This window comes from Rhinoraja longicauda, chromosome 2, assembly GCF_053455715.1.
Source record: "Rhinoraja longicauda isolate Sanriku21f chromosome 2, sRhiLon1.1, whole genome shotgun sequence".
Classification (NCBI taxonomy): domain Eukaryota; kingdom Metazoa; phylum Chordata; class Chondrichthyes; order Rajiformes; family Arhynchobatidae; genus Rhinoraja; species Rhinoraja longicauda.
Genome location: NC_135954.1, coordinates 43210637 through 43234457, shown reverse-complemented (window position 1 = coordinate 43234457; position 23821 = coordinate 43210637). Strand labels below are relative to the sequence as shown.

At 40.8% G+C, this 23821-nt stretch overlaps 1 protein-coding gene across 2 annotated transcripts in view; it reads left to right on the top strand.

Annotated features, from left to right (window-relative positions):
- LOC144604133 (epidermal growth factor receptor-like) overlaps window positions 1–23821 on the top strand; it is a 235096-nt gene that overhangs the window by 146975 nt on the left and 64300 nt on the right. For both annotated transcript variants that reach the window (XM_078418319.1, XM_078418311.1), the window contains exons 2-8: window positions 6529–6680; window positions 11506–11692; window positions 16567–16695; window positions 18018–18086; window positions 19338–19456; window positions 21171–21312; window positions 23619–23735. In XM_078418319.1, coding sequence (XP_078274445.1) covers window positions 6529–6680; window positions 11506–11692; window positions 16567–16695; window positions 18018–18086; window positions 19338–19456; window positions 21171–21312; window positions 23619–23735 — 915 coding nt within the window. The remainder of the gene's footprint in view (window positions 1–6528; window positions 6681–11505; window positions 11693–16566; window positions 16696–18017; window positions 18087–19337; window positions 19457–21170; window positions 21313–23618; window positions 23736–23821) is intronic.

Genomic DNA, 23821 nt, shown 5'->3' with positions numbered 1-23821 from the left:
GACCTTAGTCTTCTGAGAAAGAGGTGCCATTGGTGTGCTCTCTTGAACCAGGACAATTTTTTTTGGTGAATCTTATGCCTTGGACTTCGAAGATTTTGACCATCTCCACTTCATCACCATTGATGTAGAAAGGGACAGATACTCCACCCTACTTCCTGAATTCAATGGAGACACAAGGAACTGCAGATGCTGAAATCTTGTGCAAAACACAAAGTGCTGGAGTAACTCTAGTGGGTTTGGCAGCATCTGTGGAGGGAATGGACCGGCAGCGTTTTGGGTTGGGTTACATGCCATGCAATACTGCACACACCCTAGAAAATTGCCAGGGAGAATGAAAATCCCTCTGAAAGGTAGGTATCAAATTTCCCTATGAACACTTGGTCAGAAATGGATGTGATGATGCATTATTCTGGGTTAAGTTGTTTTTTAATCAAGGCTTTGGCGTTTTACCAAGGAATTCATCGGCCATAATTTTGCTCAGCTGGGCAAATTGTCAAAGCTCATCAACCCAGAAACGCTATTGAATATTTTTTTCTACACTTTGTTTTGATTTTAGATTTCTAGCACCTACATTTATTTCATTTTCAATTTTAAGGCTACTATATTTTCACAGGATTGCTGGATCCTGAGCAGAACATGAAATCCCAGCTTTCTCCCACTCTCAGGTCTTGAGAGCTGTTATTAAATTTAATCGGATACTACAATTGACTAGTAACTTCATCTGGTTCAGTCTGATCAGCATTGTTGAATATTTTGAGAAATCCTGTGGTATTTTCATTGGGAGCTGAATTATCTCTTAGCTTCTCTTTCACTTTATTTCAGAAACAAGCCATTTTCTCTTATTTTTGGGGAAAAAAAGAAAAGTTAAAACTTGGTGTTTGTTTATTCCCTTCAGCAATCATTATGTTAATTCACATAAGTAAATGTTATTTTGGTTTGTAAAATAGATAGTATAGGTCAGGGATGCCCAATTGCAATGAATAATCCACATAATTCCCTCAAGGACATCAAAAGTGGGCAATTCAATGTGAGGTTGTTTATAAATTATATTTGCTGATTTACAATGGTTCAGTTAGTGAGGTTTTGGAATGGTGATTTATGGCATTGTTATGACTGGATCTTGCACAGGACCCAAGATTTAGTAATATTAGTGAACAGAGATGTATATAATTTAAGGGAAAGTAGAATTAACCTTTGAAAGGCACGCAAAGTTGGACATTTTGCATATTCTGCATCTCAATTTGTCTTTTGAATAAACCAGACCACCTTGGTACCTTAAACACAAAATGCTGGAGTAACTCAGCGGGTCAGGCAGCTTCTCTGGAGAGAAGGAATGGGACTATGATCCCTCCCCTAACATCAGTCTGAAGAAGGGTCTCAACCCGAAACGTCACCCATTCCTTCTCTCCAGAGATGCTGCCTGACCCGCTGAGTTACTCCAGCATTTTGTGTCTACCTTCGATTTGAACCAGCATCTGCATTTCTTTTTTTACTACACACCTTGGTACCTTATTTAGATGGAAATTAGATAATGATGTGAAATATCACGTTACTGTGCTGAAAACATGGCCATTATTTAGTTTCGTTTGCCGCAAGCAAAGTGATGTTGATGTTTACCAGAATTGCAGCTGATTTAAAGTCCTGCAGGCAAGAAATATTTCAGTTACATTTCAGTGGCAATCTATAACCTGGAGGCATTCAATTATAAAAATAATTAACAGATTAACAAAGACGGTTTTGGTAATAATTGGTCACTTGGAATCTGACAGTTCTGGTATTTACCAGCCTGCATGTTTTGTCAATTAGTTGCCTCAATATAATTGATTTTGAACTCATACAGCTTCATTTCTACTGTTGTCCTGTAGCAAATTTAAAATAGTCAATACTTGCAAGCATTTTAGCACCAAAATGTTACTGGTTTTAAAAGTAAATGATCTAGTATTGTGTGAGACTCCACCTCAGTCACTAAAGAAAATGTCTATTATTTAGATAATAAAATGAATCATCAACAAGTATACTTCATGTAAAATTATTCTGTTATAAAAAAGGAAGCTATTGTTTTGATTGTGATATCCAAACGCATCTAGTGCTGCTCTTGAATAATATCACTGTGGCCACTTTTGCTAATGGGATGCACATGTAGCATAATATTTCCTATGTAACATATGATTGTGGATATTAAAATGTATCTTTCTGTGCTCATTCTCTTAAACCAGAGAACTTCTCTTAGGTTTATTCCTTTTTTGTTGACCACTTGCATAAGACGACAAATTTGTAGTACAATTGATGAAGAGAGATGTTTATGTACCTGAGTGTTTCAGAGAACTGTTCTGATTTTTTCTGTTCAACACAATTCTGTATGTTGGTCTGAACGCTTAACGTTTCTTTCCTCATTTAGTCTCTTGCTGCACTATTGTAGCATGATAGGTGTACATGGAATAGACAGCATGTGCAATAAAGTCAAATTTCTCATGGGTAGAGAAACCAAGATGTCTTGTATGTTTTGCAAGAGGTGGAAATTTTAGTGTAATTTATGTACTGACTCTGTCACATTTGTAGCTGCTCACAAACAACTCTTTTGTTATGGAATCCAACCGGGAGTGAGCTAAGCTAGAGCAATGGCTTTTTAATAAAAGCCTTTGCCAAATCTTTGGACCAGATCAGCATCAAATTCAAATAACATCAGACCCTCATGTTGAAGTAGAATGGAGTATTATTGATTTTCTAGTTGGCCACCCAGATCAACAGGACACATTGACACTAATTTGGAATGGATGGTATATGTATGTTAGCTTGTTATTGCTGCCCTGATAACACAGCACAATTTTTCAAATGAGGGTCTTTTGCTATTAAATGTTAAAAGGGTCTCACCTGAAGAACTGTCCTGTGTTTCAAAATAGGATTTGCAGATGTACCTGATGTGGCTTTAGTTCTTTGGTATCAAAGAGAAAATAAAAATGTGTGCATTGAACTCAAATGAAGTCTAATTTGTTTGGTAAGCAAGTCACTTAAAGATTACATTGAACTCCATTAGTTATAACTTCCCCAATCAGGAAACAAAAATGTTTGTGGCCACAGTGATGGCACAAGGCAGTTTGAAGGGATGCGATCCATAATTCTAATCAAAAGATTGAAATACTTTCCACAGCTCAAAAGGACAGAATAAAGTCATTTTATACAACCAATATCATACTCAATAATCACTGGCATTTTATAATCTCAATTTGTAAGCTTTGTGATATAAAACGCAGCTGATTCTTAAAATCTGAAATAAAAGAAGAATTGCTGGAAATACTCAGCAACTCATACAGCAAACATCTGTGGAGAGAACAAACATTACCAGTCTGTGACCTTACATGAGATGTGGTTGCTCCTAATGTAAGCTGGAAGTACTGTTTATCTGAATCAGTCAAACTCCAGAAACATCTATCACAGAATAATGATCTGCAGTGTTTTGTATCTCAGAATTTCAATATAGTTTTTCTTTTGCTCTCCATCTTTCATACAACATGTATGAAAGTACCATACAACAGGTACCATACAACAAGTACCATACAACAGGCACGGTAGCGCAACGGTAGAGTTGCTGCTTTACAGCGAATGCAGCGCCGGAGACTCAGGTTCGATCCTGACTACGGGTGTTGTACTGTAAGGAGTTTGTACGTTCTCCCTGTGACCTGCGTGGGTTTTCTCCGAGATCTTCGGTTTCCTCCCACACTCCAAAGACGTACAGGTATGTAGGTTAATTGGCTGGGTAAATGTAAAAAATTGTCCCTAGTGGGTGTAGGATAGTGTTAATGTGCGGGGATCGCTGGGCGGCACAGACTTGGTGGGCCGAAAAGGCCTGTTTCCGGCTGTATATATATGATATGATATGATATATGATATGATATGATTCAATCAGTAGATTCATGCCTGTACACAATTTGTCCATGTTTGATCCAAACATTGTGCCAGTCTTGCCTTTACTTGACGCGCACCACCTATCCTCGTTGGCACAAATCCAAACCTAAGATGAGCAGAAATCGTCAGGCTCCAAGGTATTAAACCCAGACTGATATGTTCAGCCTTGGATTTTGGATTAAAACCAATTAAACACGGGCATCAGACATTATAAACTTCCTCGGAAGGAATATGTTTCCGCCACTTCCCATTTGTGTACGTTCAGTGTAACGTTGAATTTTGTTTGGGAATCTGCAGAATGCCCATTGAGAAAATGAGAATTCTTGTCTCTCTGTTCTGATAAAGATTAAAGCTTTGTAGGAAAAAAAAACTGCAGATGCTGTTTTAAATCGAAGGTAGACACAAAAAACTGGAGTAACTCAGCGGGTCAGGCAGCATCTCTGGAGAGAAGGAATGGGTGACGTTTTGGGCCGAGACCCTTCTTCAAAGCTTTGAACTTTTAGGAGGTTGTGAGAGAAGTAATTTATCCAGGCACGCCCAAAACTTTCTCTTAAACAGGGCACTTCAAGTTCCAGCACAGGCAGGAGCCAAGCAAACAATGTTCTGCCTGGCTGGCACTCAAACCACAGATTTGATCTGGGTGCTTTAGTTGCAGTGTAAGTGCATCCAGTGATTTGTTTGCTCTGTTGCTTCTGTTCAGACTCACTAAAAATCTCATTCCCTCCCCACCTCTCTCTCTGCAGTTGCCAATGGACCTGCTAGGTATTTCCAGCAATTTTAGGGGGGTCGGGTGGTTTCAAATTGCCACATCTAGTTTTTTTTGTTGCAGTTAGTCTGACATCAGTGGTGGGGAAGATGCTGGAGTCAATTATAAAAGACGAAATTGCGGAGCATTTGGATCGCAGTAACAGGATCGTTCCGAGTCAGCGTGGATTTACGAAGGGGAAATCGTGCTTGACTAATCTACTGGAATTTTTTGAGGATGTAACTAGGAAAATTGACAGGGGAGAGCCGGTGGATGTGGTGTACCTCGACTTTCAGAAAGCCTTCGACAAGGTCCCACATAGGAGATTGGTGGACAAAATTAGAGCACATGGTATTGGAGGTAGGGTACTGACAGGGATAGAAAGTTGGTTGACAGACAGAAAGCAAAGAGTGGGGATAAATGGGTCCCTTTCAGAATGACAGGCAGTGACTAGTAGGGTACCGCAAGGCTCGGTGTTGGGACTGCAGCTATTTACAATATACATCAATGACTTGGATGAAGGGATTAAAAGTACCATTAGCAAATTTGCCGATGATACAAAGCTAGGTGGCAGTGTGAACTGTGACTTGGACAGGGTGACTTGGACAGGTTGTGTGAGTGGGCGGATGCATGGCAGATGCAGTTTAATGTGGATAAGTGTGAGGTTATCCACTTTGGTGGTAAGAATAGGAAGGCAGATTATTATTTGAATGGTGTCAAGTTAGGAAAAGGGGACGTACAACGTGATCTGTGTATCTTAGTGCATCAGTCACTGAAAGGAAGCATGCAGGTACAGCAGGCAGTGAAGAAAGCCAATGGAATGTTGGCATTCATAACAAGAGGAGTTGAGTATAGGAGCAACGAGGTGCTTCTGCAGTTGTACAGGGCCCTAGTGAGACCGCACCTGGAGTACTGTGTGCAGTTTTGGTCTCCAAATTTGAGGAAGGATATTCTTGCTATTGAGGGCGTGCAGCGTAGGTTTACTAGGTTAATTCCCGGAATGGCGGGACTGTCATATGTTGAAAGACTGGAGCGACTAGGTTTGTATACACTGGAATTTAGAAGGATGAGAGGGGATCTTATCGAAACGTATAAGATTACTAAGGGGTTGGACATGTTAGAGGCAGGAAACATGTTCCCAATGTTGGGGGAGTCCAGAACCAGGGGCCACAGTTTAAGAATAAGGGGTAGGCCATTTAGAACAGAGATGAGGAAAAACGTTTTTAGTCAGAGAGTTGTGAATCTGTGGAATTCTCTGCCTCAGAGGGCCAATTCTCTGAATACATTCAAGAGAGAGCTACATAGAGCTCTTAAGGATAGCGGAGTCAGGGGTTATGGGGAGAAAGCAGGAAGGGGGTACTGATTGAGAATGATCAGCCATGATCACATTGAATGGCGGTGCTGGCTCGAAAGGCCGAATGGCCTACTCCTGCACCTATTGTCTATTGTCTATTGTCTATTTTGATATCATAACCTTGTTTGGCTCAGTACATAGCATTAGTCAGATCATTGGAGGTGAATGCTCATGTGTCATGTTAAGTCTGGAATGGGAATCAAGGACAGAGACTTGAACTGACACCAAAATAATGGGTAGTCTTCCAATGATTTCCATTTCAATTTGTTCTGTTGTCAAACCTTATGCAATACCAGCTTGAGCCTGTGTTTATGTTACAATTGTCATGTCTCTCAATTGCGGTGGATACAGTGATACACGCATGTAACATAGATTCAAATAAGAGCTATTACTATAAAGTTGTAAAATTATGTATTTCCAGGATCAGTTCCAACAGAAATGATTTAGAACATAGAATGCTATCAAATGAATGATGATAAATTTGCTTTAGGCTGATACTTACTTAGTTTTTTTCTTGTTATTACAGTTTGCTCCGGAATTGAAAACAAGCTGACAATTCTGTCAAATGTGGAAGACCATTACAACAATCTTCGCAAGACTTACAATGCTTGTGAGGTAGTAATGGGCAATCTGGAAATAACCTTCCTGGAGGAACATCATGATGTGTCCTTCCTTCAAGTAAGGGTCCTTGTTTATGATGTTTACTCTCAAGGTTGAGAACAGCCATTTATTTTGCTGTTCGAAGAACTTGCCTGTCCAATCATGACGTATCATTTACCCTTTCCCTCTCAGGTTTGTTTTCCCTACCCCAACCCATTCTTTCTGATCATTCCTGTCATGTGTCTCACATCACTTGAGAGGATAAATGAGTTTTAAAAGCTTTGGCATAGCACTGGAATATCAGCCTTGATAATGCTATGCAGTCTGTGATGTGGGGCTTGAACCAGAGATTTTCCTACGCAGCCTGGGTTATCCGTATAAGGCCGGATCTTAGGTCTTTTTATAGGTTGCAATAACAAAAGTCATCCAATATACTTAGGTGACACAAATCATAAACATAGAATGATGTGTAACCAGCCCATAGCCGATTTTTCAATGAGACCTCACAGCTGATCTGCATTCCCAGTAGCTCAGTGTTGCAAGCGTAACACCAAACATGTTGGAATATACTCAGTGGTCCAGGCAATATCTGTGAAGAGAGAAACAGTTATTTCCTCCTCCAACAGCTCACCAGTTGAATGCAACTGATCTGATTTATTAACACTGGTTTCTCTCTCAACACAAGCTGCCTGACTTGCTGAGCAGTCCAAATGTTCTGCATCTTCTGTTATTTTTTTTTAGAGCAGTGCATTTAATCTCTGTGCTGATTTCCGCTGTAATCAATATACCATATGAAGGAATAGCAGCAGTAATTGATCATAAGGTCCAGAGCTGTTTGGATTATATTTTCATTATTTCCTTTCTTCACTTGTCTTTACATTTCTTCACATTAGAAGCCATTTTCCATGCAGCAGCCCTCATGAATCTAAATCTATTTGATTTGCAAGACTTTCGTGCACCTTGCACACTTGGTTTTATCTCAATCCTCAGTCCGACGTGATCTCTCTGTATGTTGTGACTAGAATGGCTTTATCACCAGTTGCCATGGTATCTGGTAGTGTTAGTTTGGTTCAGTTTAGAATAAATTTGCTTCCCGTTTGGTTGAGTTTTCAGTTCACTTCAGCAGATTACCTACTAATCAATTGTAGACTATTGGGGTTGTTGGAATTCTTTGAGGAACTTAATAGCAGGATAGACAAAGGAGAGTCAGTGCACGTTGTTTACCTGGATTTTCAGAAGACCTTTGATGAGGTGCCGGAGCTGAGGCTGCTAAAGAAGATGAGAGCCCATGGTATTAGAGGGAAAATACTAGCATGGATAGAAGATTAGCTGAATGGCAGAAGGCAATGAGTGGGAATAAAAGGGGATTTTTCTGGTTGGCTGCCAGTGACTAGTGGTGTTCAGGTTCTGGGTCCATTAATCTTCACGTTGTATATCAATAATTTGGATGAGGGAATTGAAGGTTTTGTTGCCAAGTTTGCGGATGAAGATAGGTGGAGGGGCAGGTAGTATAGAGAAAGCACGACCTTTGCAGAAGGACTTGGACAGGTTGTGAGAGTGGGCAAAGAAGTGGCAGATGGAATACAATGTAGCAAAGTGTAGAGTCTTGCATTTTTTGTAGAAGGAATAAAGGCGTACACCATTTTCTAAATTGGGAGAGGATTCCGAAATCGCAATGTGCAAAGGGACTTGGGAGTGCTGATGCGGATTCCGAATAGGTTAATTTGAAAGTTGAATAGGTAGTAAGGAAGGCAAATGCAATGCTAGCATTTATTTCAAGAGGACTACAGTATAAAAACAGGGATGTGATGCTGAGGCTTTAAAAGGCACTGGTCAGAATACATTTGGAGTATTGTGAGATTTGTGAGTTTTCGGCTCCATATCACAGGAAGGACATGCTGGCATTGGAGAGGGTCTAGAGGAGGTTTATGAGATTGATTTTGAGGATGATTGGGGTAACGTATGATATGTGTTTGGCAGCACTGGACCCATACTTGCTGGTGTTTAGAAGGATGAGAGGGGACCTTATTGAAAATTAACAAATAGTGAAAGACCTGGATAGAGTGGATATGGAGAGGATATTTCCACTAGTGGGAGATTCTCGAACCAGAGGGCATAGCCTCATAATAAGAGGATGTACCTTTAGGAAAGAGCTGAGGAGGAATTTCTTCAGACAGAGGGTGGTGAATCTGGAATTCATTTCCACGGACAGCTTGTGAAGCCCAAGTCATTGAGTATTTTTAAAGCAGAGATCAACTGATTTTTGATTCATCATATCATATCATATATATACAGCCGGAAACAGGCCTTTTCGGCCCACCAAGTCCGTGCCGCCCAGCGATCCCCATACATTAACACTATCCTACACCCACTAGGGACAATTTTTACATTTACCCAGCCAATTAACCTACAAACCTGTACGTCTTTGGAGTGTGGGAGGAAACCAAAGATCTCGGAGAAAATCCACGCAGGTCACGGGGAGAACGTACAAACTCCTTACAGTGCAGCACCCGTAGTCAGGATCGAACCTGAGTCTCCGGCGCTGCATTCGCTGTAAAGCAGCAACTCTACCGCTTATGGGGAGATGGCAGGAGAATGGGGATTGGAGGGAAAGATAGATTGGCCATGATTGAATGGTGGAGTAGACCCAATAGTCCAAATGGTCCACTTCTGCTCCTACAACTTATGAACTTATGACTAATAAATTTTATCAAAAGCAATTTTAAACTCCAAACATATATTACATTCGCAGAGTTTTACTTGTTTGCACAGCCTGCCATTTCCTCAAACACCCTTAAGAAAATTGTCAGACCTGTCTATGAATTTATATGTTACATCCTTATGGATTATTCACATAATGGACAAGTACTTTTCCAATGCAATTCTTTGTCATCTGGCAAAACAAAACAGTGGATAGTCTGCCCAAAAAACAATTATTTTCCAATCTATTTGCTGACATTTCTATTTGCTATATTTCCCAAATATTAGGTGAAATGCGATTAATATTCCTGGTCAGCTCTTCATATGGTCCAGAGTCAAATCTATATGGACCAACGTCCACTGAATCCCTTAATGATGCCCATGTCTGAAATTTATATCATTTCAATATCACTTCTCCTCGTGTGGAAACTTAAGTGAGATTTTTACATTTTAAAGCTATTTGTTGCAAAGACAGAAGTTTTCCTGCTGGCTTAACTTTGTTCCCCATTGTAGTTAAGTACATTGATTTCCTAATCTCTGGTTCTATTTTGATGTTAACACAAATCTACAGTTTTGCACTTTAAGAACGCACATTTATCCCATTGCTTCCTTTTATGCCCAAAATTATCACACTCTGCCCCACCCACTTATTTCCTCCTTGTCACCCCTCCTGCATCTTTTATAATGTTGTTCTCTTATTCTTAAGTACCCCAAATACACCTTGAGTGATTGTAACGTACTTCTTAATTTAAAGGTATAACATCTGAAAGAACAATTCTTCCCTTACCAACCCTGTCACATTGCAAATCTGTGGTAGAGGAACATGATACATTGTGAAGTAATCATCCACTACAATATTGGAATTAGATTTGCATTTTATCAATGTGTTATAGCAACAATAACCATTGTTAAAATGTAATACATTTATAAAAGTCGTAACATTGGGTTTGGGGTGTTATTGCCTTAAACAGCTCCAGAGCATTTTACTGGGTCTGGCACCATGTACTTTGGAGAAAGTTAACCGCGCGCAATCTCATGTGAATTCTTGATTCACCACTATTTAATTTCCTCGTAATCACTTCTGCACTCAAAAAAAAAAAGATATTAACCAGTAACTCAAGTTCAGCAACATAATGAATCTTGGAAAGTATTCATGTAAAGAGAATTCAAATTAGGTTTGGACTAGCTCCATTTATGCTCAGTGGAAACTTCACATGCTGATTCATTTTCTATGACATTAGATTCCCTGGGGCTCTTTATTCCCTCCTGCTCTGCCCCGGCTCCATCTGAATGAGCTCTTTAAATCGACATCTGATCCCCGTGCTCTTTGGGTGATGATTCCACTCTACGTGCATCATCTTCACATTGCAGGTTGTTCTCTCACAATGCAACGACTGATATTCAACACTGGAGGCAAATTGTCCTTTCGCTGTCAATTATTCATAGTGCTTTACAATTATTCTCTTGCCAAATACTACACATCTCTTATCTTTTTGAAACGGAGCCAGCTTTTCCATCTCGGCTAAAGTTAATTCACAAAAACATGATAATTCTCTTTTGTTTTGTTGCCTTTTATTCTTTGTCTTCCACAAATCCTTCACCATCTAAAAATGTAATTGTTTTTAAATATTCCTGCCACTTAATTTAATTAGAAAACAAGATGGTATTTTTTTGTTGTTTTCATTGAGTTAACACAATGAATGACTTTGATCTCTGATAATGACACAACTGTTTCTCGTTTGTGCATGGACCGAGGTGCTTCACTTTACCACGATCAAAGGAGAGTAAAATTAGCAGAATTTCCTGCTTTTGATCTCAATGTAGTGGCTTTTTTTGGATGTGCTTGTGTCTGTGTGTCAGGGGAAACCAATGTGACGTCTAGCTGTGAAAATCTTATGGTTAAATAACTTCCCACTTCACAAACAAATGATGGGAATTTGAGCAATGCACTGCATTGTGGCTGGTGCAGATTGCACAGAGATTGAGTAAGAAATCTATGCCTGCAAGATGGCAGGAGAAAAATCAGAAAAGTATGTCATTATATGAGTGTGTATGAATGAACATGAATATTTCATGTTTAGAATTTGTCTGCCCCATATTTCAATTTGAAATATGCATTGCCAGAGGCTCCAGAATACCTCAAAACTCCTGATAAATTATTTTACCACTCCTTCCACATGATAAATGTTCCTTTCATTTGCAGAGTATTCAGGAAGTTTCAGGTTATGTCCTCATCGCCCTCAACAAAATTTCAAAGATCCCGCTGCAGAATCTTCGGATCATCCGAGGTCATCGGCTTTACGACGACAAGTTTGCTCTTGTCATTTTATCAAACTATAAACGGAAAGAAAAGATCGGGCTTAGTGAGCTACATTTACAAAACCTTACAGGTTTGTTTAACACATATTTTATGCAAACTAAAAGGTGTATTTTTGCAATGATTTATAATATTTTATTGTTTGTAGAATCTCTGGAAGATTATAGCATAAAATGAGTCACTTGTGTCTCTGTGAGATCTATGTAATAACAATCCAACTAGTCCCAATCCTCCAGTCTCTCTTTGGAGTGCAGCAAATCCTTCCCTCTCAGGTACCTATCTATTTCCATAGGGAATGTCATGAATGAGGATTGGCAGTGCACCCAGGTTCACGCCATTAAAATACATTTAAATAAAGTCATTCTACTTTGCATTGTCACTGTCAAAAGTCATTGCAGACAGCTACTGTTATAGTAGGGGATTTAAACTTTCCTGATATTGACTTGGAAAATCGCAGTGTGAAAGGTTTAGATAGGGTGCAGTTTCTCAAAGGTGTTCAGGAGAGTTTTCTCCAACAATATGTAGAGGGCGTGAGAGGGTGACACTTGATCTAGTCTTGGTACATTGGGAAGGGCAAGTGAATGAAGTGTTTGTGGAGGAGCCTTTTGGAACCAGTGACCACTGGTTGATTAGGTTTATTTTCATATTTTCATATTTCAGATACAGCGCGGAAACAGGCCTTTTCGGCCCACCAAGTCCGCGCCGCCCAGCGATCCCCGCACATTAACACTATCCTACACACACTAGGGACAATTTTTACATTTACCCAGTCAATTAACCTACATACCTGTACGTCTTTGGAGTGTGGGAGGAAACCGAAGATCTCGGAGAAAACCCACACAGGTCACGGGGAGAACGTACAAACTCCTTACAGTACAGCACCCGTAGTCAGGATCGAACCTGAGTCTCCGGCGCTGCATTCGCTGTAAAGCAGCAACTCTAGATAGTTATGGATAGGGACAGAGAAAGCTCACATGTTAAAATGCTGAATTGGGGTCAGGCCAACTTTCAAGGTATGAGAGAAAGTCTCACTCAAGTTGATTGGAGCAGGTTGTTTAAGGAGAAAGGAACATCAGCCAAGTGGGATGTTTTTAAAAGTGTGAAGATAAAAGCCCAGGATATGCACGTCCCTGTTAGAGTGAAGGGCAAAGCAGACAAACATAAGGAAGCTTGGCTGATGAGAGAAATAGAGGCATTGGTTAATAAAAAGAACACATGGGACAGCTGGGATCAAGTGTATCCCTGGAGGATATTCGGGAACTACGGAGCAAAGTAAAAAAGATCATCTGAAGGGCAAAAAGGGGCCAGGAGATAGGTCTGGCAGATAGCATTAAAGGCAGCCCCAAGAGATTTTATAAATACATAAGGGGAAAAGGGTAACTAGAGAGAGAGTGGGATCCCTCAGGAATCAAAGCAGTTAACTCTGTGTGGTGCCATTGGAGATGGGCAAGGTCCTCAATGAGTATTTCTCCTCTGTATGTACCGAGGAGAAATACAGGAGGACAGAGGAATTTGGGGCAGTCATTAGAAGTGTCTTGAGAGCAGTCAGTGTTACGGTCGAAGAGATGCTGAAGGTACTACCCTGTGAAGGTGCTATGAAGGTAGACCTCCAGGGCCTTATCATATATATCTGAGGACATTGTGGGAAACTGGAGGGGAAATTGCGGGAGCCCTGGTTGAAATTTACGAGTCATCTTTAAATACAGGAGCAGTGCTGGAAGACTGGAGGGTGGCAAACGTTGTGCCTTTATTCAAGAAGGGCTGCAGGGAAAATGCTGGGAACTACAGGCCGGTGAGCTTAACATCTGTAGTTGGAAAGTTACTAGTGAGTATTCTGAGGGATAGGTTATACAGGCATTTGGATGGGCAAGGGCTGATTAGGGATAGTCAGCATGGTTTTGTACGTGGGAGGTCGCATCTCACAAATCTGATTGAGTTTTTTGAAGATGCGACCAAAAAGGTCGATGAGGGCAGAGCTGTAGATGTTGTATATATGGACTTCAGTAGAGCATTCAACAATGTTCCTCATGGTAGGCTGCTCTGGAAGGTTAGATCGCATGGGATCCAAGGGGAGATAGCTGAATGGATAGAAAATTGGCTTCATGAAAGAAAGTGGAGGGTGATGGTGGAAAGTTGCTTCTTGGACTGCTGGCCTTTCACTCGTGGCGTGCCTCAGGGTTTGGTGCTGGGCTGTTACTGTTTGTCATCTATATCAATGATTTGGATGAGAACATACACGGCAAGATTAGCAAGTTCGCAGATGATACAAAAGTGGGTGGTTTTGCAGGTAGTGAAGATGGTTGTGAAAAATTGCAGCAGGATCTTGATCAATTGGCCAAGTGGGCTGAGGAATGGTTGACGGAATTTAATGCAGAAAAATGTGAGGTGTTGTATTTTGGGAGGTCTAACATGGGCAGGACCTACATGGTGAATGGTAGGCCTCTGGGGAATGTTGTAGAGCAGAGGGAGCTAGGAGTACAGGTGCATAGCTCCCTGAAGGTGGAGTCACACCTAAGGTAGTCAAAAAGGCTTTGGCCTTCATCAGCCAAAGTATTGAGTATAGAAGTTGGGAGGTCATGTTGCAGTTGTATAAGACGTTGGTGAGGCTACATTTAGAATATTATGTTCAGTTCTTGGCACTGTGTTATAGGAAAGATGGTGTCAAGCTGGAAAGGGTGCAGAGAAGATTTACGAGGATGTTGCCAGGACTAGAGGGTCTGAGCTCTAGGCATTCCTATGACCAGAGGACATAGGTTTAAGGTGAAGGGGATAAGATTTAATAGGAATCTGAGTAGTAACTTTTTCACACAAAGGCTGGCGGATAGGTGGAACACGCTGCCAGAGGAGGTAGTTGAGGCAGGGACTATCCCAACATTTAAGAAGTAGTTAGACAATTACATGGATAGGACAGGTTTGGAGGGATATAAACCAAATGCTGACAGGTGAGACTGGTGTAGCTGGCACACGTTGGCGGGTATGAGCAAGTTAGGCCGAAGGGCTTGTTTCCACACTATGACCCTATGAATCTATGACTTCAGATTCTTTTGCCAATTATTTTAAATGTGTGCTCTCTGGTTCTCGCCCCTTCCACATGTGAGAACGGTTCAGTTCTATCTACTCCGTTGCCAACATTTCGCAAATTTATCCAGTTGTTCAGAGATCCTGATGGCTCAGCATCTAGCTCAATGAGTGCTGGTTACCTGCGCTCTCCTTAACACAATGGGATGCGGGTTCCCCCCACGGCACTTAACACATCAGGACTCCTTGTCAAGCTCTCCCTTTAATACAGCAAGACCCTAGTTCCTGCACACAACTGTACAACTGGAGCCTCATATCCCATGCCACGCTTATACTATCCCTTATAACACACTTTAATCCCAGTTCCTAAGCTCCATTTAACACATCGATGACTGTTGTTACCACGTTCAAGTTCATTCGGAATTTATTATGCCAATCTATAACAGACAAAATAGTGAATTAAAAGTCTGTGGAGTAATAATTGCATTGAATTCATTAGCCTGGAAAATCTGTCCGCATTGCATCATCAAAATCCCGAGTGTGCTGCTTTGAAGCTCCTCTGGTTCAGGGGAGCAATACCAGCTTCTCCAGTCTGAATGCTGCTTTGGTCCCACATCTCTGGAATCATTCAATATATCTGCCCTCCATTTCTTAACTCTGAAACATAATACTTTGTATTTTTCTGTGATAAATTTTATCAATCGCTTGTCATCTTATTTAACAGCCTCCCTAACATCTACTGTTGTTCACCTCACTGCGCACACACTTCCAAATATTGTGTCCAGTGCAAACTGGAAATGATGCCTTGTGCACCCAAGACTAAGACCAAGTAGTCCAATTGTACCCCACCACCTCAATCAAAAAGATCTTGGCTGATCTTTTAACTTAATACCACTTACCCATGCCAACTCCACATCAATTCCTAAGTTAGTAATCCATCCATGAGTTTGATCTGTCGAGCTTTCCCATGTGTTGCTGGCCATGGGTTTACCTTGAGGAGGACAGGCAAGGAGGTCGATACTCCTCCAAACAGCATCTGGAAGATGAGGGGAAACCTCATGGAAACTTAGTGAATAATGAAAGGCCTGATAGACTGGATGTGGAGAGGATGTTTCCACTAATGGGGAAGTATAGGACTAGAGGTCATAGCCTCAGAATAAAATGACGTTCCTTTAGGAAGGGGATGAGGAGGATTTTATTTAGTCAGAGGGTAGTGAATCTGTGGAATTCATTGCCACAGAAGGCTGTGGAGGCCACGGCAATGGATATTTTTAAGGCAGAGATAGATAGATTCTTGATTAGTACGGGTGTCAGGGGTTATGGGGAGAAGGCAGGAGAATGGGGATAGGAGGGAGAGATAGATCAGCCATGATTGGCAGAGTAGACTTGAAGGGCTAAATAACCTAATTCTGTTCCTATCACGTATGAACTTATGAAGATGCATACCAGTCCTTCAAAATTGCTGCTCTGAAATTTACCTGACACATCACTTCAGGACAGATTGCAAGCCAGCTGGGCAAAGGAGAGCTTTTTACCAGTGTTTCCTGAAATAGAAACTTTATTCAAACATTTGACTTGTTGCCTTTCAAAGAAACCTGAAGCAGCATTTTCTGCAAAATGTTCAGCTGTGCTCCTTTTCCTAGGAGGCAGCGTTCAATGGCTGATCCCTGTATTGCTGTTACTTTCCTTGTATTGTGTCCAGTGTTGTTATTGTCTTTCTGAATAGAAATTATTTTGAGATAAATGCAGACAAGCATCGAAGCTGAGGGCAGCACAGTGGCACAGCTGATTGCGATGCAGCCAGCGACCCAAGTTCAATCCTGACACCCAGTGCTTTCTGTGTGGAGTTTGCATGTTCTCTATATAACCAGATGTGTTTTCCTATGGTGTTATGTTTTTCTCCCAATAACATGTTTTGTTATCTTTCAGAAATTTTATCTGGCACAGTGAAACTTAGTTCCAACCCTCAGCTTTGTTACTTACAAACTATTCAGTGGGATGACATTTTGGAAAATGCCACAGCATCTAGCATGGCTGTACACTTCACTGCAAGAAATTGTAAGAAATAAGTTCACTCTTACCATTTAATTGTAAATGAATTTGGTAGGTTGTTAAATTAAAACAGAAAACTTTGGTTTATTTTATATTAGACCAGCACTGCACCACAGACAATCATTAATTTAAAGATTTGTTTCATCTTGTAATCTGCTATTGTTTATCTATCTGCATGTGAGTATTTGTGACAAAACTAGAATATACATTTTACTTCTGCAACTGAAAATTGATTCATAACATTGTCCTTCGGGCCACAATCATTAGTAATTGTGCAACATTATTTCTAATGAGTGGTTAACATGCTGCTTTCTGACTGTTCCCTTCATGGATAATTGCAGAAGCACATAGGAGAGCCGTCTACATTTCTCCGGTGTTCCTTATTTTCACATGTACCTCAGCACTTCGCAATGATGATGAATATTGTGAATAGAGATGGTGGAAGGTACCACCAAGGAACAGGATCTAGAGGAGAATGGGTGGAAAGTAGTAAGAAATACTAAGGCAGTGGCTGTCAGTGGTGGGTACAGGACATAAGGTAGAAAATGAGCAAGTGTCAGCAGTGCACAAAACATTGTAGAGAATCGTGGAGGCACAACAGAAGAAAACACGGGTAATTGTAGATATTGTGGTTTGGGATGGAGTGGGTGGTGGGATATGCAAAGCATCACAAAGGTGTTGGGCATGTAGGCTGAACTGACGATCAGTGTCTATTTAGAGCCGTCAAAGATTGGCAAGGCAGCACTGGGAGAGTTGGAGAGCTAATGTTTGGAACAGGGAGTGATGCGGGGCCAGTGTGGAGATTGGCAAAAGGGTCCGGGTTCAAAAAGAGGGTAGTATTTTGGTTCTGGGTCAGAGTAACAGCAGTAATAACAAAGGAAGAGCCCAGGCACCAGAAACATGGATGCAAGAGAATAGAGGAAGAGGTTCTTACTGCTGTCAGAGGTTAGCGAAGAATATACTGGCTAAAAGAATGGGTTAAGTAGGATAATATACAAAATAATAACATATTTAATCAGGACGAGCAAAGGGAACAAACTGTGAAAGCAAGTGGTGAAGAAATTGAAAGGAAATGGAAAATTTGCAGATTTAACCATTCTCTGGAGGTTATCGTGAAAATGGGCAATATATTCCACATTATAAAAGATTCTGAGAACAACATGATAGATTAAGAAGGCTGAAGACAACAGAACAAAAACAATCACACTGTAATATAAAGCAAGCTGGAATGGAGACTCAGGAGCTAGTAAAACCAATTATTTATAATGGTCAATCCTTTGATCCAACCTTGCTTTTTAATTCAATACCATTATTTTTTTTATTTGTAGGCCCTAAATGTCATTCACAGTGTCAAAAAGCAGCGTGTTGGGGTCCAGGTGTGGTGAATTGTCAAAAATGTAAGTGCTCGCTGTTTAGTTTCTAAAATGGTTTGGTAATTTCATATTTTAAAATGTAAAGATCTCGGTGTTATTTATTACCAGATAGTATTTATACAGTAGTCCTGCCTCAAACTTTCTACTCTCTACAAAAGCTCATTCATTACATTTCCAATATTTGCTTTCACCCTTTAACCATGCAACTCCCTTAATATTAGTGATCTGCACAGGTGGTAGTGAAAGCAATTTATTTGTCAATAGGGTGTTATAATGCCACATTATATACTGGTGTGATAACAAGATTTTCCACTCACAAAAATGTTTAAACTGAAACTTCAATTAATTACCAGAAAATTTGTTCAACAAATATTGATGACTTATTCGCCAAGATGGAATATATATGTATGCCTCCCGGCTTCTCCGCAGTTCCCTGGGAGGCCTGTGGGACGAGTCAGGCCTACCGGGGCACGTTCCGGTCGTCGGTCGTCGCCCCGGTCGTCGGCGCCGCTGTTGTTTGGCGGGTGGATCGAGCCCGGGCGGCTCCCTGGGACACCCCCCTGCTCGCGCGGCTCCCCGGGACGCTCGCACGGCTCCCCGGGACACTCCCCCCACTCGCGCGGCTCCCTGGGACACTCCCGCCTGAATATAAGAGTCAGAAAGTCATAATGTGGCTTTATAGAACTTTGGTTAGGCCACATTTGGAGTATTGTGTGCAATTCTGGTCAGCCCGTTACAGGAAGGGATGTGGAGGCTTTGGAGGAGGTGCAGATGAGGTGTACCAGGATGCTGCCTGGGTTAGAGGCTATTAGTTGTAAGGAGAGTTTAGACAAACTTAGATGGTTTTCTCTGGAGCATCGTAGGCTGAGAGAAAATTGTTTTTAGAAAACATTTTCGTTCATCTGAATACCTAGAATTTATTTTTAAATTAGATAATGCACATACAATGTGTCAATCATGCTAAATGGAAATTAGTAATGAAGAAAAATAATTTAGCCTTCAACTACTTCTTTTGTAAAATTCTAAACTGTAATTTGCTCACCGTTTAAATTTGATATTTCTGTTTGTCTGTCATGAAAAGTATAAAATAAATCATTTGTACAAACCTATCATTCAGCCCTGCACTACTACTGAACAAATATAGAATCAAATTGCAGTAGTGTCTCCATTAAACAGTATGTGGGCTATTTTGATGACATCTGTGACAGCATAAATTATCAGACTGATGCAACTTGAAATTGCTGTAAAAGTAATGTAAATGCTATTTGCTTTCAGTCACAAAGAAAATCTGCGCTGATCAATGTTCAGGTCGATGCATGGGTCCCCAGCCCAGTGACTGCTGCCACATTCAATGTGCTGCTGGATGTACAGGGCCCAGAGAACATGACTGTCTGGTATGAAAGTGAACTGATCTATGGCCATTAAGGCAGACATAAATAAAATACAATTTTGTGCTTTCGTCCTTCCAGAGATATCTCATTGACTGCCATTCCGTTGACTGTAATGAAATGCTTTGCAATAGTCTTCCACACAATCTAGACCCTCTGTAATATATCTACAGGAAATATAGGACTATGGAGGACACCATCTCTTCCACAACATTAGCCCTGGGTCACATTGACAATAAGGACACCTATGGCAGGATGCTATTTATTAAATACAAGTCATCCTTCAACACTCTACCAAATAAACTTACCCCTAAACTTCTGGTCCTTGGCTTTGGAGCCTCATTCTCTAACTGGCTTGTGGACTTCATGACCAGCAGACTTCATTAGAATTGGTTGGAATCAGTCATAACATTCCCTCTTTCTTGACCCTCAACACTGGTGCCCGTCAGGGTTGTGTGCTCAGTCTCTTACCCTACTCCCTGTGGTGTTAAAGAGATGATTGGTTCAGGACTCAGTTACCTGTGGGGGAGAAGCTGGATGTCCAAACTTTCAAGCTGCTGTGCATTCTGATGGTATATATATAACAAAAAGTAAATAAGCATGCAGGTACAGCAGGCAGTGAAGAAAGCTAAAAGCTAATGGCATGTTGGCCTTTGGGAGCAAAGAGATCCTGCTGCAGTTGTACAGCCAGGTGAGACCACGCCTGGAGTACTGTGTGCAGTTTTGGTCTCCTAATTTGAGGAAGGATATTCTTGCTATTGAGGGAGTAGGTTCACCAGGTTAATTCCCGGAATGGCGGAACTGACATATAATGAAAGAATGGGTCGACTAGGCTTGTATTCACTGGAATTTAGAAGGATGAAAGGGGATCTTATAGAAACATGTAAAATTCTTAAGGGATTGGGCCGGCTAGATGCAGAAAATATGGTCCCTATGTTGGGGGAGTCCAGAACCAGGGGCCACCGTTTAAGAATAAGGCCATTTAGGACTGAGATGAGGAAAAACTTTTTCACCCAGAGAGTTGTGAATCTGTGGAATTCTCTGCCACAGAAGGCAATAGAGGCCAATTCACTGGATGTTTTCAAGAGAGAGTAGAATTTAGCTCTTTGGGCTAACGGTATCAAGGGATATGGGGAAAAAGCAGGAACGGGGTACTGATTTTGGATGATCAGCCATGATCACATTGAATGGCGGTGCTGGTTCGAATGGCTAAATGGCCTACTCCTGCACCCATTTTCTATTTTTCTATGTAAAAAAACGAATCTAATCTATCATTAGATAGATTGCTCCATTTTATTCTGTGTTCTTATTTCCTCACAGGTAGTTCCAGAACATAATATTTACGTCTCCAAATAAATCCCATTGTAGCAGAAGAGGCTGTAAATGCCTTCAAGGCACAGATTTAAACAGGATTTCCTGATGATATTTGTGCTATAAACAAAACAGCCTTTATTATGCAAATAGTGTTCCCCATTTCCTTAGTCATGTTATAACTAATTTGCGTTAAGGAAATATACATTGTAACAGAACTACCTGAATTTATCTGTCACGAGAACTATACTTTACTATTAACCATGCACTGGAATGTGTACAAAATTTACACCATTTCATGCAGTAAGTTGTTGCAAATGACATATCATTGTAAGTTCCAGAAACTTTGAGCTGCGTGTAAAGCAGATGCAAACATATTAAATCTGTTAAATGCTGTTTCATTTTTCAGGCATGCCGGAAATTCATTGATGGAGATACTTGTAAAGAATCCTGTCCTCATTTGGTAGTCTACAATACAATCACCTATCAAATGGAGCGGAATCCAAACGGAAAATACAGCTTTGGATCATCCTGTGTAGAGAAGTGTCCCCGTATGTTGTTTAAGTTGAATTATACTCCTCCAGCACTTCTCGAAATTAATAGGTGGTTGTGTGTTAAATAACAGGTTAACTACTGACACTTCTACTGAACTTTCACTGCCCATTAACTATGTAATTAATAGCTTGCTGTGTGAATGATTGAGCAGCTAGCATAATGCATCTATATAGAGTCATAGAAATGTCAGTAAAAACCGCTGAATAAATTACCTGATATCTGTCGAACAAGCAAATTGAATAAATTCTCCAGTTCCCAATAATCCTGGGGGAGAAAAGGAATGTCAGGAATAATGGAAAATTGTACACAAAAGACCATCATTACTGATGCTGATTCTGGGTGCATGAAAGGAAGATGCATATCATATATCCGAGCAGTTAACTAGATTATTATTAGTTATTGCTATCTCATCAACTTTACAATTAAGTCTCCAGTCTAAAACAGTGGAGGACCAAATAAGCTGCTGCCTCACAGTTCCAATGATTCAAGTTGTATCTTGACCTCGCTGCTATTTAAGCAGAGTTCACTCATTTTCTCTGTGACCCTGTGGGTTACCTCTGACTGCTCCAGTTTCCTTTCATATCCTAAATTCATGCTGGTAGATTGTTCGACAACCATAAATTATTCATAGGCTCATAGAGCTATATTACATGGAAACAGGCCCATCTACCTGTCCATATGGAATAAGTTCACATCTGAGCATGTCCCATTTGCCCGTTTTTTCCTTCATATCTTCTAAACCCTTACTATCCATATATCTGTCCAAATATCTTTATAAAGCTGTGTTTGTTTCCACTTCTATAGCTTCCTCTGGTAGTTGCGTTCCAGGCAGGCTACCATTTGAGTGAAAAGGTTACTCCTGAGGTCTCTGAAATCTCACCCATTTCACATTGAGCCTGTGTCCTCTCGTTTTAGAATACTCTACTCTGGGAAAAAAACTGTGAGCTTTCACTTCATCCATGCCCCTCATGATTTCATGTACTTCAATATCGCCCCTCGTCTCCTACACTCCAAAAAAAAAATCCTGGTGAATATCTTCTGCACTCTTTTCAAATTAATGACATCCTTCCTACCGTTAGTGACCAGAACTGCACACAGTACTCCAAGTGTGGTGCCACCAAGGACTTGTATAGGTACATCATGATGAGTCAACTTTTGTACTCAATGCCTTTCCTAATGAAACCAAGTGTGCAAACGCTGCCTTCACCACTCTATCCACTTGAATCGCCACTTTCAAGGAACTGTGGATCTGTAGTCCCAGTACTTTCTGTTCTACAACACTCTCCAATGCTCTGCCATGTACTGTGTAAGTCCTGCTCTGGTTTGACATAACAAAATGCAACACCTCACATGAGTCAGATTTAAATTCTATTTGCCAATCCTTGGTCCACCTTCCCAATTGAACTAGATACCCTTCCTCACTATCCACTAATTTTGGTGTAATCTGCAAATTTACTAACAATGTTATCTACATTATCATCCACACCCTTTTATTTTTACAATTATCTGCAATCTCCCTACACATTTGCTCCTCCAGTCCCCACTGTATTATTGGAGACCTATAATACAGCCCCATCAAAGTGAGCATTCACTTTCTGTTTCTAAGTACTACCCATAAAGCCTCAACTGGATGATTCCCCAAGAATATCCTCTCTATGCATTATAGTTATGTCCTCCCTAATCAAAAAGGCAGCCTCTTCCACACCCAATCCCCCCACCCCATCCTCTGTCACCTGCATCTCTATGCATCTATACCCTGGAACATTGAAACTTCAGTCCTGCCGTCTGCGACGGGCCTTTGTTATCAGCTGCAGCTGGGACTGTAAAGTGGTGCCAAAATAGCACCTCTTGCGTATGGACTCAGTGGGCTGCTCTGTACTGACTGGGGCATTTGTCATTATGTATGGGGATAGTCTTGCAGAGCTGTGTGTAAAAAATGTATCTCACTGTACTTGGTACACGTGACAATAAAGCAACCTTTGAACCGTTGCCTTTCTCTCTGCCATGTTTCTGTTATGTCCAGTCCCCTGAGCTAATTCCTTAGTGTAGGTTAAAGGTAAAAGTATCGGTGGAGAGTTGATTGTCATGTGGGAGAGAGAAGGTTGAAAGAATACAGTACAGGAAAATAAAAGAAAGGCCAATGGAGCTGATGGGTCACTCACCTGGGAGACAATGTGCCGAATTACCTCTCCTTATGTCATTAAATATGATAAATGCCAGGAAATGGTTTCCTTTTGAAATTAACAGAGTAATTATACATTCAATTCTAAAGCCTCTTTTAAACTTTGGGTTTTTATTGCAGATAACTACGCGGTGACAGACCATGGCTCCTGTGTTCGAGCCTGCAGTCCTGGAACATATGAGGTAGATGAGGACAAAATCAGAAAGTGTAAACGATGCGAAGGACCTTGTCCGAAAGGTAAATATTTCGGAGTCACCGTAAATGACTCCATTGTAATTACGCATTGTCTTTCTGCTGACTGGTTAGCACGCATCAAAAGCTTT